The 17,429-nt window shown below is 44.3% G+C and overlaps 1 protein-coding gene across 2 annotated transcripts in view; it reads left to right on the top strand.

Moving 5' to 3' along the window:
* Positions 1–10,541, top strand: part of calb2a (calbindin 2a) — a 110,564-nt gene extending 100,023 nt beyond the window's left edge. For both annotated transcript variants that reach the window (XM_038807139.1, XM_038807138.1), the window contains 2 exons: positions 2,867–2,938; positions 7,050–10,541. In XM_038807139.1, the coding sequence (XP_038663067.1) occupies positions 2,867–2,938; positions 7,050–7,163 (186 nt within the window). In that variant the 3' untranslated portion in view covers positions 7,164–10,541. The remainder of the gene's footprint in view (positions 1–2,866; positions 2,939–7,049) is intronic.
* The last annotated feature ends 6,888 nt before the right edge of the window (positions 10,542–17,429 follow it).

The following is a 17,429-nucleotide window of genomic DNA, read 5'->3' as shown; positions in this document are numbered from 1 at the left end:
AGGGGGAAATATTTAGATATATGCAGGTTCGAGACTTTGCCAGAAAGGAGATAAAGAGCTTCCCGGTAGAGCCGGCTTCCACATTGCTGGAGGAGGTGCTGACGACAGGAGGACTTGAGAAGGGGGTAGTGTCGGCAGTTTATGGGTATATTTTGGAAGAGTAGAAGGCACCGCTGGAAGGGATCAAAGCAAAGTGGGAGGAAGAGTTGGGAGAGGGTATGGAGGAGAGGTTCTGGTGTGAAGTGCTCCGGAGAGTGAACGCCTCCACCTCGTGTGCGAGGTTGGGGCTGATACAGCTGAAGGTGGTAAATAGAGCACACCTCACAAGGGCGAGGATGAGCCGGCTCTTTGAGGGGGTAGAAGATGTGTGTGAACGTTGCGGGATGGGCCCCGCAAACCATGTTTGTATGTTTTGGTCCTTTCCGAAGCTGGAGGATTAATGGAAGGAGGTTTTTAGGGTAATCTCTAAAGTGGTGCACGTGAAACTGGACCCGGGCCCTCAGGAGGCCATATTCGGGATGTTGGACCAGACGGGGTTGGAAATTGGTGCAGAGGCAGATGTTGTAGCCTTCGCCTCGTTGATCGGTAGAAGGTGGATCCTGTTGGGGTGGAAATCAACCTCTCCAACCTGTGCCCTGGCGTGGCGGGGGACCTTCTGGAATTCTTGACTCTTGGGAAGGTCAAATTTGAACTGAGGGAAAAGATTGAGGGGTTCTACAATTCATGGGCGTTATTCATTATGTACTTTCGAGAATTGGATTACATCGAACTTTTGGGGGGATTGGGGAGAGGGGAACTGTATGTGTTAATGGTGACTATGGGTGATTCCTGATTCCTCTTTGTCATTTGTTTATGTTAGCATGCGGGCTAATGTTTGGGGGTTTGGTGAGAGGATGGGATTGTTGTTATTGATATGGGGATTGACATTGCATTCGTTACTGATTATTGTTTATTGTTTGGTGTAAAATTGGGAGAAAGTGTGAAAAAAGAGAAGAATAAAAATATATTGTTTTAAAGTTTAAGACAGTCTTTAAGTTTTTTTAGTTAACCACGGATGATAGACCCTCCTCTTTAAATTTTTCTTTCTTATTGGAATATGTCTACGCTGTATATTCTGAAATATTCCTCTAAATGTCTACCACTTAATCTCCATTTGTCTCTCCCTTAAGCACATTTGCCAGTTCACTTTAGCTATCGCCACTTTGATGCTCTCATAATTGCCCTTATTTAAGTTTAAAACACTAGTCTTGGATGCACTCTTCTCTTCCTCAAACTGAATGTAAAATTCAGTCATATTATGATCACTGCTACCTAGGGTTGCCATCACTATAAGGTTATCAATTGATCCTATCTCATTGCTCAGTACCAGGTTTAGTGTAGTCTCCCTTCTGGTTGGCTCCAGAACATGCTGTTCTAAGAAACTATCTTGAAAACATTCTATGAACTGCTCATCTAGGCGACCTTTGCTCATCTGACCTTTCCAATCTATATGTAGATTAAAATTTCCCATGATTGTCACCATATCTTTCTGACAAGCTCCCATTATATCTTCTTTTATACTCTGTCCTACCCTGTCGTTATAATTAGAGGGCCTGTACACCAGTCCCTAAAGTGACTTCTTGCCTTCATCATTTCTCATCTCAACCCAAACTGCTTCTACATCCTGCTTCCCTGAATTTAGAACATCCCTCTCAAATGTGTTAATACCAAAATTAATTAACAGGTCCATGCCTCCACCTTTTCTTAACTTCCTGTCCATCCTAAATGTCCCATACCTTTCAATATTCAGGTCCCAATCTATGTCATCCTGCCGCCATGGGCTGGATTCTCCGCTGGCCAACGCCAAAATCGCATTCGGCGACGGGACAGAGAATCCGTTTTGATCCCAATATTGGAGGCGGGACCGGTTTTCAGATTTTCCACCCCCTGAAAAATGGAAATGGCATACTCAAGGAGTACGCCGTGTCACATATCCACGGCCTCAGGCCATTGCCTGAGGCCCACGCCGCGATGCTCCGTCCCCAACCGGCCGGGTTCCCACCGGCGTGGGACTTCCCGATGCACCTTCAGCGGTGGGGGAAGGTGTTGGGCCTTGGATGGGCATGGATAGTCTCTATCATTGCCCCTTGGCCAACAATGGGGACCACCATGCCAGGGCTATGATTGTAGAGACCACAAGTGAAAAGAGCCCGTCGTGAACTTAGCGTGGTGGCTGCAGACTCAGTCCGGTGCCGCCACAGTTGGGGGAGGACCGATCCGCAGGCGGGGGGGGGGGGGGGGCGTCTTCATTCACGCACGAACGGCCAAAGGGGCGGTCCGGGTCCACAGGCTGAGTCCGCCATGAAGCACGGCACGGCCTCTGCAGGCGGCCAGCATGCGCATGCGCGACCACAGAACCAGAAATGCCTGGGGCCGTATCGGCAGCTAGAGCTGCGAGCTCCACGCTGCCTCCCTACTAGCCCCCAGAAAAACGGGGAATCGGTGGCCGTGTTGCGCCAGTTTTGCTGGCTTAAAAGATCACCATTTTCACGGCGTGGTGACTTAGTCTCCCAAACGGAGAATCCAGCCCCATTTCTCTGTATTAGCTGTCAAATCATACATATTAATTTATATTTGCGTTGTTGGCTCATCTGTTTTGTTTATAATGCTATGTGTGTTTAGATACAGCAGCTTTAGTTTTGACCTTTTAGTATTTTTGTAGCATCCAGCCTCAGCTGCTGATTTAATCTTAGAGAACAATCATTGGAGAACAATCAGCGCTTAATTAGCAGGCTGCCATAATTATTTATCTAGCAGTCAGATTAGGTCAATCCCATTATTCTATATTGTTCTGGATTTACTTGATATGTTCTATCTGTTTTCTCAGGATGGAAATGGCTACATCGATAGTAATGAACTGGATGCGTTACTGAAAGATTTATATGAGAGAAATAAAAAGGTAGGTTCAGGACTATGTAATTCACAGGTAGGGGTCGGGATTCTCCGACCCCCCCCCCGCCGGGACGGAGAATCCCTGGGGAGAGGCGCAAATCCCGCCCTGACGCCGGCTGCCTTATTCTCCGGCTCCATTTTTCGGGCAGCGGCGGGATTCCCGCCACACTGGTCGGGGCCATTGACAGGAGCCCCCTGGTGATTCTCTGGGCCCCGATGGGCCGAGTGGCCTTTCAGTTTTGGCCAGTCCCGCCAGCGTGAATTTCTCACCTCACGCATGGCGGGGCCTGGCAGGAAAGTGTGCCTACCAATCCTGCAGGTGGGCTGTTTCCGTGGGGGCCTTCTTTCCTCCGCGCGGGCCCCTGTAGTGCTCCACCATATTGCCCGGGGGCCGGCGCGGAGGAGAATCCCCGCGCATGCATGGAAATACGCCGGCCAGTCTGTGCATGTGCGGACGTACGCCGGCCGATCCACACATGCACGAGATCATGCCGGCATCTACGAACTTGCACCGGCCCTTCGGAGTAGCACCAACGACTTCGGTGGCAACCTAGCCCCCGAAAGTTTGGAGAATTCCTCACTTTCGGGGGCTATTGTCACCGGAGTGGCTGGCGCCGATTTTCCCGCCAGCGTGGGGACTTAGTTCCCAGAAGGGAGAATCCCGCCCAGGGAGCGTGGGACATTTTCTGTTTGTACATTAAGGTGAATATGGGGAAAACAAACATTTTTTCACTTAATATCCTATCAAACACTCCCTGGACAGGTACAGCGTGGCGTTAGATATAGAGTAAAGCTCTCTCTACACTGTCCCCATCAAATGCTCCCAGATCAGGTACAGCATGGGGTTAGATACAGAGTGGTGGATTCTCCATTGGGAGACTATGGGCCAGATTCTCCGTTTCTGAGGCTAAGTGTGGAGGATCTGTGGCGTTTTACGTGGAAAAAAATCGGCGGCCCTCCCTCACCGATCTGACAACCAGTGAGGGGCTAGCAGCTGCGCCGCTATAACTCCCGGCCTCCACAAAATAAGCGGCTGGAGAATGGCCGGATCCGCGGCCGCACATGCGCACGCCAAAGACCTGCAACAGTCACGCCGTAAAACATGGCGCCAGTTGTGTGCGGACACGATCTGCCAGATAGTGCCCGCCTGGCCACCTCCTCGCCACCCTCCACCAGCCCCCCCCCCCCCCCCCCCCCCAGCCCTCACGGAAGCCCCCCAGCCAGTAGCATGGCTCCTGCTCGATTGTGGTGGTGCTGGACACAGTCCGCAGCCGCCACGCCGGGTTCCCACACAGCTGAGACCAAACGTCAACCACGTGGTCCGGAACCCGGTCCATTGTGGGCGGAGCACCAGGGGAAGGTCTTCAGGTGACGCGCTGAGGCCGTCCCAGTGGCATGCAGCGTGCGCCGCAATTATGCTCTTTCAGAGGGCGCAGAGCATACGAAACCTTCGTCAAATAGGTGCCGCCCCCCGATTTCGGTGTGAAAAGCGATTCTCCACCCGATCGCCTATTACGAAATTGCCGTCAGGGAACCGAGAATCTCACCCTATGTTCTCCCACAGGAGCTGGATTGATAAAAACCATCGGCAGCTTTGATCCATTCATGTCCTTTCACCTTCCTGTGGTGTACGATCCCCTTGCGGTGTAAAGTGCAATGCCATTCAGTATTCCATGCCATGCAAATTCATGCATGGTGTGGAATATGAGAGATTCCCAGGGAATCCTGCTATTGCACCGCCATGTTGAGTGGGCGACCCGATAGCAAGGTTCAGCGGCCGGCACCCCCACACCACAAATCGGCCCAATTCCCCCTCCACACAACAGACCTCACTCCTGGATTGCATGGGTGCCCCTACCCCCTAGTATAGGGACCTCCGTGAGGGGGGATCCCCCCCCCCCCCCCAGGGGCCAGTGTAATAGGGGACAACCCACAGGGACTCGCTGCCTAAAGGAACCCCCATCCACAGATCCCCCCACTCAAAGATCACCACCCCCAACACAGACCCCCCCAGAAAAGGGACCCCATCTGGAAGCTAGGGAGCAGTCCAAAGAGGAGCAGTGAGCAGCATTATAGATTAAATACTTACCTTGCAGATCTACGTGTCCATTCCTCCAAGGAGGGCAGTTGTGCCTGTGTCTTGTTCTCACAGGTCCACTGTCTGCAGATCATTCATAGCTTTGGAGTAGTGGTCTGTGATTGACAGCTCATAAAAACCATCAGCAGCTTTGATCCATCCATGTCCTTTCACCTTCCTGTGGTGTAAGTGGTGGAACCACAATGTTTGTAAACATTGACCACATCAAAGAGAGGTAAATGCAGTGAAATCACAGGCTTGAGTGATTGGAATGCACTTAGTACACATACACCTCTTTGATGTGGTCAACATTTTCAAACATTGTGGTTTCACCAATTACACCACTGAAAGGTGAAAGGATATGAATGAATCAAAGCTACTGATAGTTTTTAGAAGCTGTCAATCACAGACCACTACACAAAAGCTATGAATAGTCTGCAGATAGTGGATCTGTGGGAACCAGACTGCTCTTCTTCGAGGAATGGGCAGGTGGAGCTGCAAGGTAAGTATTACAGTTATAATGCTTCCCACCTCCTCTGTCTGGACTTTTCTATAGCTACCAGACAGGGGTCCATTTACTGGGGGGGGGGGGGGGGGGGGGGGGGGAGGTCTGAGTTGGGGAAGGTCTGTGGGAGGGGTTCCTTTAGACAGGGTGTCCCCCTATTACATAGGTTGCCAGGCCTGCTAAATAGATGCAAATTGGTCATTACAATCATTTGCATTTATTTACATGCTCCCACTGGCATACGGCATGGAACCCATTCACGCCGCCAGGGGGTTTCGGAGCACTACGTTTGATTTTGCCCGGACGACCGATTCTCTGGCCCATCGGGAAACGGGTCTCAGGACTGAGAATCCAGCCTAGAGTAAAGCTCCCTCTACACTGTCCCCATCAAACACTCCCAGGACAGGTACAGCACGGAGTTAAATACAGGGTAAAGCTCTATCTACACTGTCCCATTCAAACATTCCCAGGACAGGTACAGCACGGAGTTAAATACAGAGTAAAGCTCCATCTACACTATCCCATTCAAACATTCCCAGGACAGGTACAGCCCGGAGTTAAATACAGAGTAAAGCTCCATCTACACTGTCCCATTTAAACATTCCCAGGACAGGTACAGCCCGGAGTTAAATACAGAGTAAAGCTCCATCTACACTGTCCCATTCAAACATTCCCAGGACAGGTACAGCCCGGAGTTAAATACAGAGTAAAGCTCCATCTACACTATCCCATTCAAACATTCCCAGGACAGGTACAGCACAGAGTTAAATACAGGGTAAAGCTCTATCTACACTCCCCATCAAACACTCCCAGGACAGGTACAGCCCGGTTTACAGAGTAAACAAACAAAGCTGCCTCCATAATGTCACAAAAATCAATCAGTCTCAGGGCAGTTACAGCATAGATTGATCCCTAACTGCAGAGGTGTGACGTTGGTCTACTTGCTGTGACTCACCGAGTGCAAACGGCTCGGAATTCCCTATCGCTTCTGAACTCAGGGAGGTTTTAGTGTTGTAGGAGTTAGATGGAGAGTGCATGGACCAAAAACATGACGCTTTCCTAAACAGAAATACGTTAGCCACGGGATGGCTGGTGAGAAAAAGGAAAAACACCATTCTGGCTTATACCTGGCCTGGGGGTGAGGAATCGTAATGTTGACATGAGCTAACTAAAAATGGAAGTGTTCCATTCCCCCATCGACAAGATGCCACAACTTGGTGTTCAAAATTTAAAATAAATTAGGATGGCATGGTGGCGCAGTGGTTAGCACTGTTGACTCACGGCACTAGGATCCAGGTTCGATCCCGGCCCCGGGTCACTGTCCGTGTGGAGTTTGCACATTCTCCCCGTGTCTGTGTGGGTCTCACCCCACAAACCAAAGATGTGCAGGGTAAGTGGATTGGTCGCGCTAAATTGCTCCTTAATTGGAATTTTTTTTAATTAAAAGAAATTATACAATTAAGTTTACAAAATGTATCACTTAATGATCCATATCTAAGGTCCATGATGTATTATTTATTCATTTTTTCACCGTAGGAGATGGACATTAAGAAACTGACTGCATACAAGAAAAATATCCTGTCCCTGTCTCATGGTGGGAAGCTGTATCGAAGGGAGCTGGAGATGATTTTGTGTACGGAGCCACTGTAGGGATGATCTCTTTAACAAAGAATTATATCGCCCTACATCATCCAACCACCCACCCACTCTCCTTCTCCCCGCGCCCCCCCAACTAACGTCAATCTACCCCAGCGCATGTGCAGGGTGTCCTGAAAACCACAAATGTGCTTGTATTGCAGACTAAGAAAAGCCACAAGGGATGGATATCGAGGCTGTGTGGTACAAACTCACTTGCAGTGGCTGTCCATTATTTTCTATATATCTCCCTTTGCTCAGCATTTTAAAGCAACAGATAATATATTAGATATATATGTGTATATATATACTGTAATATATATATAAGTCTTTTGAGTCTTGGTGAACACTGTTGTTTGCCAAAGTTAAGCCTGAGATTTGTAGCAGAAAGTCAATTATCCAACAGAAAATTAATCTGATGATTTTTTAATTACTTTTTTTATTTCCATCTCCTGAGAATCACGATTTTGTGCAGTGTTAATTGTACGAGACAGTGAGCTGGATCTCGAAGCCCATGCTGGAATCTATCCATCTGCTGTTGGACATCCCAGATCTTCACCCGGCTTTCTCCAGGCTTTACCCCCAACCCACCAGCAACAAAGGCCATGGTTGAGAAAGGAAGCAGGGTCAAATTTTAAAGGTCATTCAAGTAAATTGCTCAGTGGGGCAAAGGACTCAAATCTCAAGGGGGTTCACAAATTAAAGTGCAGTATGTTTGAAGGGACATGAAGAGGAATGTCTTCATTCATCGGATAATAGAGTTGGGAACCAGTTACCTGGGCAGGGCACTGAAGAGACAATTGGAAATAACTCTTCAGAAGAACAGAGACGTATGGTGGGAAAATAGCTTGGTGGGTTTGAGAAAAGTCAGAAAATTGGTCTGATCTTTTTGTTTTAATAATCTGATCATCTTGTTGAACAAGGCAACAAACAGCTGATCAACTTCTCTTCAATCTGTATGTCAGCAAGGATGTTGTACCTGGTGCACATCAAACCTCAACATTTCAAAATGTGACACTCATGGGGGCATTTTCTGGTATAGACCTCGGGATAATTGTTGATATAAATAAATCTATTGCAATCTGTCAGGAGTCAGTGATAGAAATATAATGATTACAGTCTGTTAGGAGTCGGTAATCTGAATATAGCCATTACAGACTGTCAGGAATTGGTAATATAAACATAACTATTATAGTCTGTGAGGAGTCAGTGATATAAATATAACCATTCCAGGCTGTCAGTGGTATAAACATAAACATTACAATCTGTCAGGATTCAGTAATATAAATATAACCATTACAGTGTGTCAGGAGTCAGTGATATAAATATAACCATTACAGTGTGTCAGGAGTCAGTGATATAAATATAACCATTACAGTGTGTCCGGAGTCAGTGATATAAATATAACCATTACAGTGTGTCAGGAGTCAGTAATATAAATATAACCATTACAGTGTGTCCGGAGTCAGTGATATAAACATAACCATTACAGTGTGTCAGGAGTCAGTGATATAAATATAACCATTACAGTGTGTCAGGAGTCAGTGATATAAATATAACCATTACAGTGTGTCAGGAGTCAGTGATATAAATATAACCATTACTGTCTGTCAGGAGTCAGTGATATAAATATAACCATTACTGTCTGTCAGGAGTCAGTGATATAAATATAACCATTACAGTGTGTCAGGAGTCAGTGATGTAAATATAACCATTACAGTGTGTCAGGAGTCAGTGATATAAATATAACCATTACAGTGTGTCAGGAGTCAGTGATATAAATATAACCATTACAGTGTGTCAGGAGTCAGTGATATAAATATAACCATTACAGTGTGTCAGGAGTCAGTGATGTAAATATAACCATTACAGTCTGTCAGGAGTCAGTGATGTAAATATAACCATTACAGTGTGTCAGGAGTCAGTGATATAAATATAACCATTACTGTCTGTCAGGAGTCAGTGATATAAATATAACCATTACAGTGTGTCAGGAGTCAGTGATATAAATATAACCATTACAGTCTGTCAGGAGTCAGTGATATAAATATAACCATTACTGTCTGTCAGGAGTCAATGATGTAAATATAACCATTACAGTCTGTCAGGAGTCAGTGATGTAAATATAACCATTACAGTGTGTCAGGAGTCAGTGATATAAATATAACCATTACAGTCTGTCAGGAGTCAGTGATGTAAATATAACCATTAGAGTGTGTCAGGAGTCAGTGATATAAATATAACCATTACAGTCTGTCAGGAGTCAGTGATGTAAATATAACCATTAGAGTGTGTCAGGAGTCAGTGATATAAATATAACCATTACAGTCTGTCAGGAGTCAGTGATATAAATATAACCATTACAGTCTGTCAGGAGTCAGTGATGTAAATATAACCATTAGAGTGTGTCAGGAGTCAGTGATATAAATATAACCATTACAGTCTGTCAGGAGTCAGTGATATAAATATAACCATTACAGTCTGTCAGGAGTCAGTGATATAAATATAACCATTACAGTCTGTCAGGAGTCAGTGATGTAAATATAACCATTACAGTGTGTCAGGAGTCAATGATGTAAATATAACCATTACAGTGTGTCAGGAGTCAATGATGTAAATATAACCATTAGAGTGTGTCAGGAGTCAGTAATATAAACATAACCATTACAGTGTGTCAGGAGTCAGTGATATAAACAAAACCATTAGTCTGTAGGAGTCAGTGGTATACATATAACCATTACAGTCTGTCAGGAGTCAGTGACATAAACATAAGCATTACAGTGTTTCAGGAGTCAATGCTTTGAACAGAACCATTGCAGTGTGTCAGGAGTCAGTGATATAAATATAATCATTACAGTCTGTCAGAGGCCAGTAATATAAATATAATCATTACAGTCTGTCAGTTGTGATATAAATAAAGCCATTGCAATCTGTCAGGCATCAGTGATATAAACATAACCATTACAGTCTGTTAGGAGTCATTGATATAAATATAACCATCACAATCTGTCAGGAGTCAGTGATATAAACATAACCATTACAGTATGTCAGGTGTTGGTGATTTGGATATAACCATTACAGCCTTTCATGGATCAGCGATATAAATATAACCCTTCCAGTCTGCCAGGTGGTGGTGATATAAATATAACCATTACAGTGTGTCAGGAGTCAGTGATATAAATATAACCATTACTGTCTGTCAGGAGTCAGTGATATAAATATAACCATTACAGTGTGTCAGGAGTCAGTGATATAAATATAACCATTACAGTGTGTCAGGAGTCAGTGATATAAATATAACCATTACTGTCTGTCAGGAGTCAGTGATATAAATATAACCATTACAGTGTGTCAGGAGTCAGTGATATAAATATAACCATTACAGTGTGTCAGGACAGTAAGACGTCTTACAACACCAGGTTAAGTCCAACAGGTTTGTTTCAAACAAACCTGTTGGACTTTAACCTGGTGTTGTAAGACATCTTACTGTGCTCACCCCAGTCCAACGCCAGCATCTCCACAGTATGTCAGGAGTCAGTGATATGAATATAACCATTACAGTATGTAAGGAGTCAGTGATATAAATATAACCATTACAGTGTGTCAGGAGTCAGTGATATAAATATAACCATTACAGTGTGTCAGGAGTCAGTGATGTAAACATAACCATTACAGTATGTCAGGAGTCAGTAATATAAATATAACCATTACAGTATGTCAGGAGTCAGTGATGTAAACATAACCATTACAGTGTGTCAAGAGTCAGTGATATAAATATAACCATTACAGCGTGTCAGGAGTCAGTGATATAAATATAACCATTACAGTGTGTCAGGAGTCAGTGATATAAATATAACCATTACAGTGTGTCAGGAGTCAGTGATATAAATATAACCATTACTGTCTGTCAGGAGTCAGTGATATAAATATAACCATTACAGTGTGTCAGGAGTCAGTGATATAAATATAACCATTACAGTCTGTCAGCGGCCAGTGATGTAAATATAACCATTACAGTCTGTCATGGGTTAGTGCACTCCATTGCACTCACTCAGGGTCAGTCTTGTAAATGTAATCATGATAGACTGACAGCATCCCATTGACTGTTAAATGATTTGTGGGTTCAGACTTTCACTCGTCTACCCAGCAGTCCATTCCAAGTGTTGATCACTATTATGTGATGAAACTGCCACACAGCAATCCTAAATTTGAGATTTACTAATTTGAACTTGTGTCCTCTGGTCATACTCCCACTGTTTAACTTAATTTTCAGATAATATATTTCAATACATTTGATTATCTTCGATTCAACTCTCAGGCTCCTCCTTTTCTGAATTTCTCCAGACTTTCCTAATAATTGAGACTTCTGGCGCTGAAGATAATTCCTGTGATACTTTTTCATCACCTGAATGTCTCCCTTGTGTCCTGAAGGCCAGAATTGGATGCAATACTGTGGTCTGACCAGAACACCATACTGCTTGATCATGACATCCTCTGAGTTACAATTGCTAGTATTTGTTAGTTATACTGCCTCTCAGTAATGCAGTCATAGGCCTTATGTACATAGGGGATTGGTGGAACATTGGAACCTCCTGCTCAGTACACCAGCCACATCAAGGTTCATTTATTATCCACAACTCATTGTTGCTAAATCGGAAATTTAGCCGATGCTGACCTAGACAATATCAATCAGGAAACCTTTCAGATGGAGCCATTCTAGTTCCAGTAATGATTCCAAATAGCAGATATCACTGGGAGGAGCCACCATTTAAAACATGGTCGTTGGTTTGGAAATGTAAGTGTGCCATAAACTGAAACATCTGTTTGTTTACCAGCAAATAATGTTTTTTCATAATTGACAATTGACAGGTGACTCAATAGGTTTTAAAAATCCACTCGATGTCCTCATGAGCCACAATCATAAGACATAGAAGCAGAAGTAGGCCATTTGGCCCATCGAGTCTGCTCTACCATTCAATGAGATCATCACTGATCTGAAATTGTAATCCTCAACTCCATTTATCGCATTAACCCCACAACCCTTGATTCCCTCACTGATTAAAAATCTTTCCAACTCAGCCATGAACACACTTAATGACACAGCCCCCACAGGTCTCTGCGGTAAAGAATTCCACAGATTCACTACCCTCTGAGAGAAGAAATTCCTCCTCATCTCTGTCTTAAATGGGCAACTCCTTACTGTGAGATTATGCCCTCTGGTCCAAGACACTCCCACAAGAGGGAACATCCTCGCAGCATCTACCCTATGAAGCCCCCTGAGAATCCTGTATGTCTCAATAAGGTGGCCTCTCATTCTGCTAAACTCCAGTCAATACAGTTCGAATCTACTCAACCTCTCCTCATAAGAAAATCCCTTCATACCCTGGAAAAACCAAGTGAATCTTCTCTGGGATGCCTCCAATGCCAGTATATCTTTCCTTAGGAAGGTCTCAGCTTCTGTCCTTACTGTCTGCAGCCAGGCAGTACTTGAGTTAGTAATTCTGAACTATGGAGGGTTTAAAAAAATAAAAGGACAAGGTTCCAACTCTTGATCAGTAGATCTGAATGTAATATAAAAACAGGATCAGGTTTGGCTGGCATCTGCCTCAAGATTGAATATCTTGCTAACATTTGTTGTCCAGGCTCTGATGAGGGTGAGGTGCCAGAATGCTGGAAATATCTTTGCCAACAATTCCACATGAAGAGGTCACTCCTTTCAATAATCAGTAGAGAAAATCACAGAGCAAAATTGAATATCCAAATGACACTCCTGGTCTGATAATTGACGTTCTGCTGGCCATGAAAGTCTTTTTTATTTGCTTCATACGTGAGTTGTTTTTAGTTTCTTCCCTTCATCCCACTTTTACGATTTTATAGACAGTTGTGCTGCCTACTGTTTAGATGATCTGTTACAATGCCCATACTATCTGGTGAGTTGTAACCTTTCTTTCTTATTCCGTGGCTATGAAGCAATGTTGCCCCAAATCAAATAAAAACCTTTTAACTGAACAAAGTTCTCCCTTTCTGAGTTTGTTTTTATAAATCAGAGAACTTTATGCAAAAATGTTATCGAAAGTTCCAAGTAAACGCAGACACAAAATAGGCTTATAACCCAATCACCCAACTTTTTTTTCCTCAAGTTAATCTTTCATGGGATGTCGGTGTCACTGGCAAGGCCAGAATTTGTTACCCATCCTTCATATTCCTTGAACTGAGTAGCTTGCCGGTTGAGGGGACAGTTAACCACATTGCTGTGCGTCAGGAGTCATGTGTGGGCCAGACCGTGTAAAGTCGGCAGATTTCCTTCCCTAAAGCACTTTTTTTTAATGACAATCAATGATAGTTTCACGGTCACCATTACAAGCCTTACATTTCAGATTTTATTCGGGATCCATTAAATTTCCACCAGCTGCCGTGGTGGGATTTGAACTCTTGCCCCCCAGTCTAGACATCTGGAATACAAGTTCTGTGACATTACCCCTATGCCACTGTGTACAGATAAACCAAACACCCTTTATAAATCACCCTCACTGAATATAATCCTAATAAACCCAACATTTGTCAATCACCCTCACTGACTATAATCCCAATAAAACAAACACCCTTCAAATTATGTCCAGAAAGCCAAGAGTAGGAATAAACAGGTCATTCTCCAGATGGCAGGTTGTTACCAGTGGAGTTCCTCAAGGATCAGTGCTTGACCCACAGTTGTTCACAATCTTTATATATGATTTGGATGTGGGACCAAATGTATTATTTTCAGGTTTGTTGATAACGCAAACCTAGGTGAGAATGTAAATTGTGAGGAGGATGCAAAGGAGGCTTCAAAGGGATTTGAACAGACTGAATGAACATGACAGGTGGAATTCAATGTGAATAAGTGTGAAGTTATCCAATTTGGTAGAAAATGTCACTCAGTATATAGAATCCCAATTGAACAAACCATTCACCCTCCTAAAATAGAATTGCTGTGGTCAAATCCTTTGTGTTTGATTGTACAGAATTCTAATGGGTTGAGCCATCATCATTTCATTTCCACCTGTTTAAAATTTCCAATCTAAAGGAAGCATGATATTCCGATTTACGTATTACATATTCCTCAGTAAGGGCAGCTGTGATTTTCTCTGGCTATCAATTAAAAGCCAGGTTTGAGCATCAGTAGCTTGTTTCTGGTCAAATACCTGCTCTGAAATGCAATAACGTTCGGCCGTGTGTCATTCAGTGCCCCCGCATACACATGTGTCCCCCACTCCCGCTTAGTGATCTCAATGTTATGAAAGATTAGTTTCATTTACCCTCCTTAATTCCATACCCCCTAATACCCTTTGCGAAAAAAATTGCAGTTTACAAATTTCCAATTGAAAGCTAGCCTCATCAGCTTCGTTGGGAAAGAAAGTTTTAGATTTCTAGTTTGTGTGACACGTGCTCCCTGACATCACCTTTGAACGGTCTAGCTTTCATGTTGAGGTTGTGCCTCGTTCTTTTAGACTCCCCCACCAGAAACATTGATTCTCTGTATCCTTTCAAAACCTTTAATCGTCTTAAACACCTCAGTAAATGCTTGGTGGTTGCCTACCAGCGACTCTTCCAAACCTCCTTCAACAGCATCTTCCAAACTCGCAACCTCGACTAACTAGAAGAATAAGAGCAACAGGCAGAAAGCACATCACCACCTGCAAATTCTCATCCGAGTCACAACCATAATTTGGAACTTTCTCAACGTTCCTTCACTGTCAACATCCTTCATCACTTCAATGATGAAAATGGGGCATGAGGCTCTCAGCAGGGGAATGAAATGAAAATGACTTATTGTCACGAGTAGGCTTCAATGAAGTTACTGTGAAAAGCCCCTAGTCGCCACATTCCGGTGCCTGTTCGGGGAGGCTGTTACGGGAATCGAACCGTGCTGCTGGCCTGCCTTGGTCTGCTTTCAAAGCCAGCGATTTAACCCAGTGTGCTAAACAGCCCCATGGCACAGGATGGACAGAGCATGGCCCCAGAGTTCAGCGATGCTTCCCTGAGGGTTCTCCAGGCAGCCTGCAAGATATTTTACCCAATGGATGGGAAGAAAAGAGCCTCCTGTCTGACCTAGGAAGCACAGCGTGAGGGAGCAGCAGAGGTTACCAGCCACCAGGTCCAACAGAAAAACTAGATCCAGTGTTGGAAAAAGACATTCAGGCATGGTGATGATTTCTTATAGTGAAACGTTGGAATTTGAGAATTGTGCTAGGAACCCGCTTATGGGGCTTTTGGTCTGGATTTTAAACAGATTAGATCTGGAGTAACTTTAGATCAACAATACCATTTAGAGGTAAATAAATCAGACAAATGAAACAGATCGATAAGATAGAAATAAAATATAGAACATACAGTGCCGAAGGAGACCATTCGGCCCATTGAGCCTGCACCGACCCACTTAAGCCCTCACTTCAGCCCCATCCCTAATAACCCCTCCTAAACTTTTTGGACACTAAGGGCAATTTAGTATGGCCACTACACCTAACCCACACATCTTTGGACTGTGGGAGGAAACCCACGCAGACACGGGAAGACTGTGCAGACTCCGCACAGACAGTGACGCAGCGGGGAATCAAACATGGGATCCTGGGGCTGTGAAGCCACAATAGTAACCACTGTGCTGCCGTGCTGCCCCTTAGGGAGAAGACAGAGAAATGACTGGTTCCTGAAAAATCTTCATGGCTTCAGGTACTTAATTGTGACGCCAATACAAATAAAAAAGGTCATCACAAATCATGACAATTATAGACCATCATTAAGATTCAAGTATAAAATAATAAAATAATTGTTCAACTATGATCATTTTGACATATGAATAATTGCAATACATTACAAAATGCAAAGAACAAAGAAAAGAAAATTACAGCACAGGAACAGGCCCTTCGGCCCTCCCAGCCTGCGCCGATCCAGATCCTTTATCTAAACCTGTCTCCTATTTTCCAAGGTCTACTTCCCTCTGTTCCCGCCCATTCATATACCTGTCTAGATGCCTCTTAAATTATGCTATCGTGCCCGCCTCTATCACCTCCGCTGGTAAAGCGTTCCAGGAACCCACCACCCTCTGCGTAAAAAACTTTCCACGCACATCTCCCTTAAACTTTCCCCCTCTCACCTTGAAATCATGACCCCTTGTAACTGACACCCCCACTCTTGGGAAAAGCTTATTGCTGTCCACCCTGTCCATACCTCTCATAATTTTGTAGACCTCAATCAGGTCCCCCCTCAACCTCCGTCTTTCCAACAAAAACAATCCTAATCTACTCAACCTTTCTTCATAGCTAGCACCCTCCATACCAGGCAACATCCTGGTGAACCTCCTCTGCACCCTCTCCAAGGCATCCACATCCTTCTGGTAATGTGGCGACCAGAACTGCACGCAGTATTCCAAATGTGGCCGAACCAAAGTCCTATACAACTGTAACATGACCTGCCAACTCTTGTACTCAATACCCCGTCCGATGAAGGCAAGCATGCTGTATGCCTTTTTGACCACTCTATCAACCTGCGTTGCCACCTTCAGGGTACAATGGACCTGAACTCCCAGATCTCTTTGCACATCAATTTTCCCCAAGACCCTTCCATTGACCATATAGTCCGCTCTTGAATTTGATCTTCCAAAATGCATCACCTCGCATTTGCCTGGATTGAACTCCATCTGCCATTTCTCTGCCCAACTCTCCAATCTATCTATATTTTGGTGTATTCTCTGACAGTCCTCCTCGCTATCTGCAACTCCACCAATCTTAGTATCATCTTCAAACTTGCTAATCAGACCACCTATACCTTCCTCCAGGTCATTTATGTAGATCACAAACAACAGTGGTCCGAGCACGGATCCCTGTGGAACACCACTAGTCACCTTTCTCCATTTTGAGACACTCCCTTCCACCACTACTCTCTGTCTCCTGTTGCCCAGCCAGTTCTTTATCCATCTAGCTAGTACACCCTGAACCCCATACGACTTCACTTTTTCCATCAACCTGCCATGGGAAACCTTATCAAACGCCTTACTAAATTCCATGTATACGACATCTACAGCCCTTCCCTCATCAATTAACTTTGTCACTTCCTCAAAGAATTCTATTAGGTTTGTAAGACATGACCTTCCCTGCACAAAACCATGCTGCCTATCACTGATAAGTCTATTTTCTTCCAGATGTGAATAGATCCTTTCCCTCAGTATCTTCTCCAACAGTTTGCCTACCACTGACGTCAAGCTCACAGGTCTATAATTACCTGGATTATCCCTGCTACCGTTCTTAA

Source organism: Scyliorhinus canicula, chromosome 9, assembly GCF_902713615.1.
Source record: "Scyliorhinus canicula chromosome 9, sScyCan1.1, whole genome shotgun sequence".
Lineage (NCBI taxonomy): Eukaryota > Metazoa > Chordata > Chondrichthyes > Carcharhiniformes > Scyliorhinidae > Scyliorhinus > Scyliorhinus canicula.
This window is presented reverse-complemented; position numbering and strand designations above follow the sequence as displayed.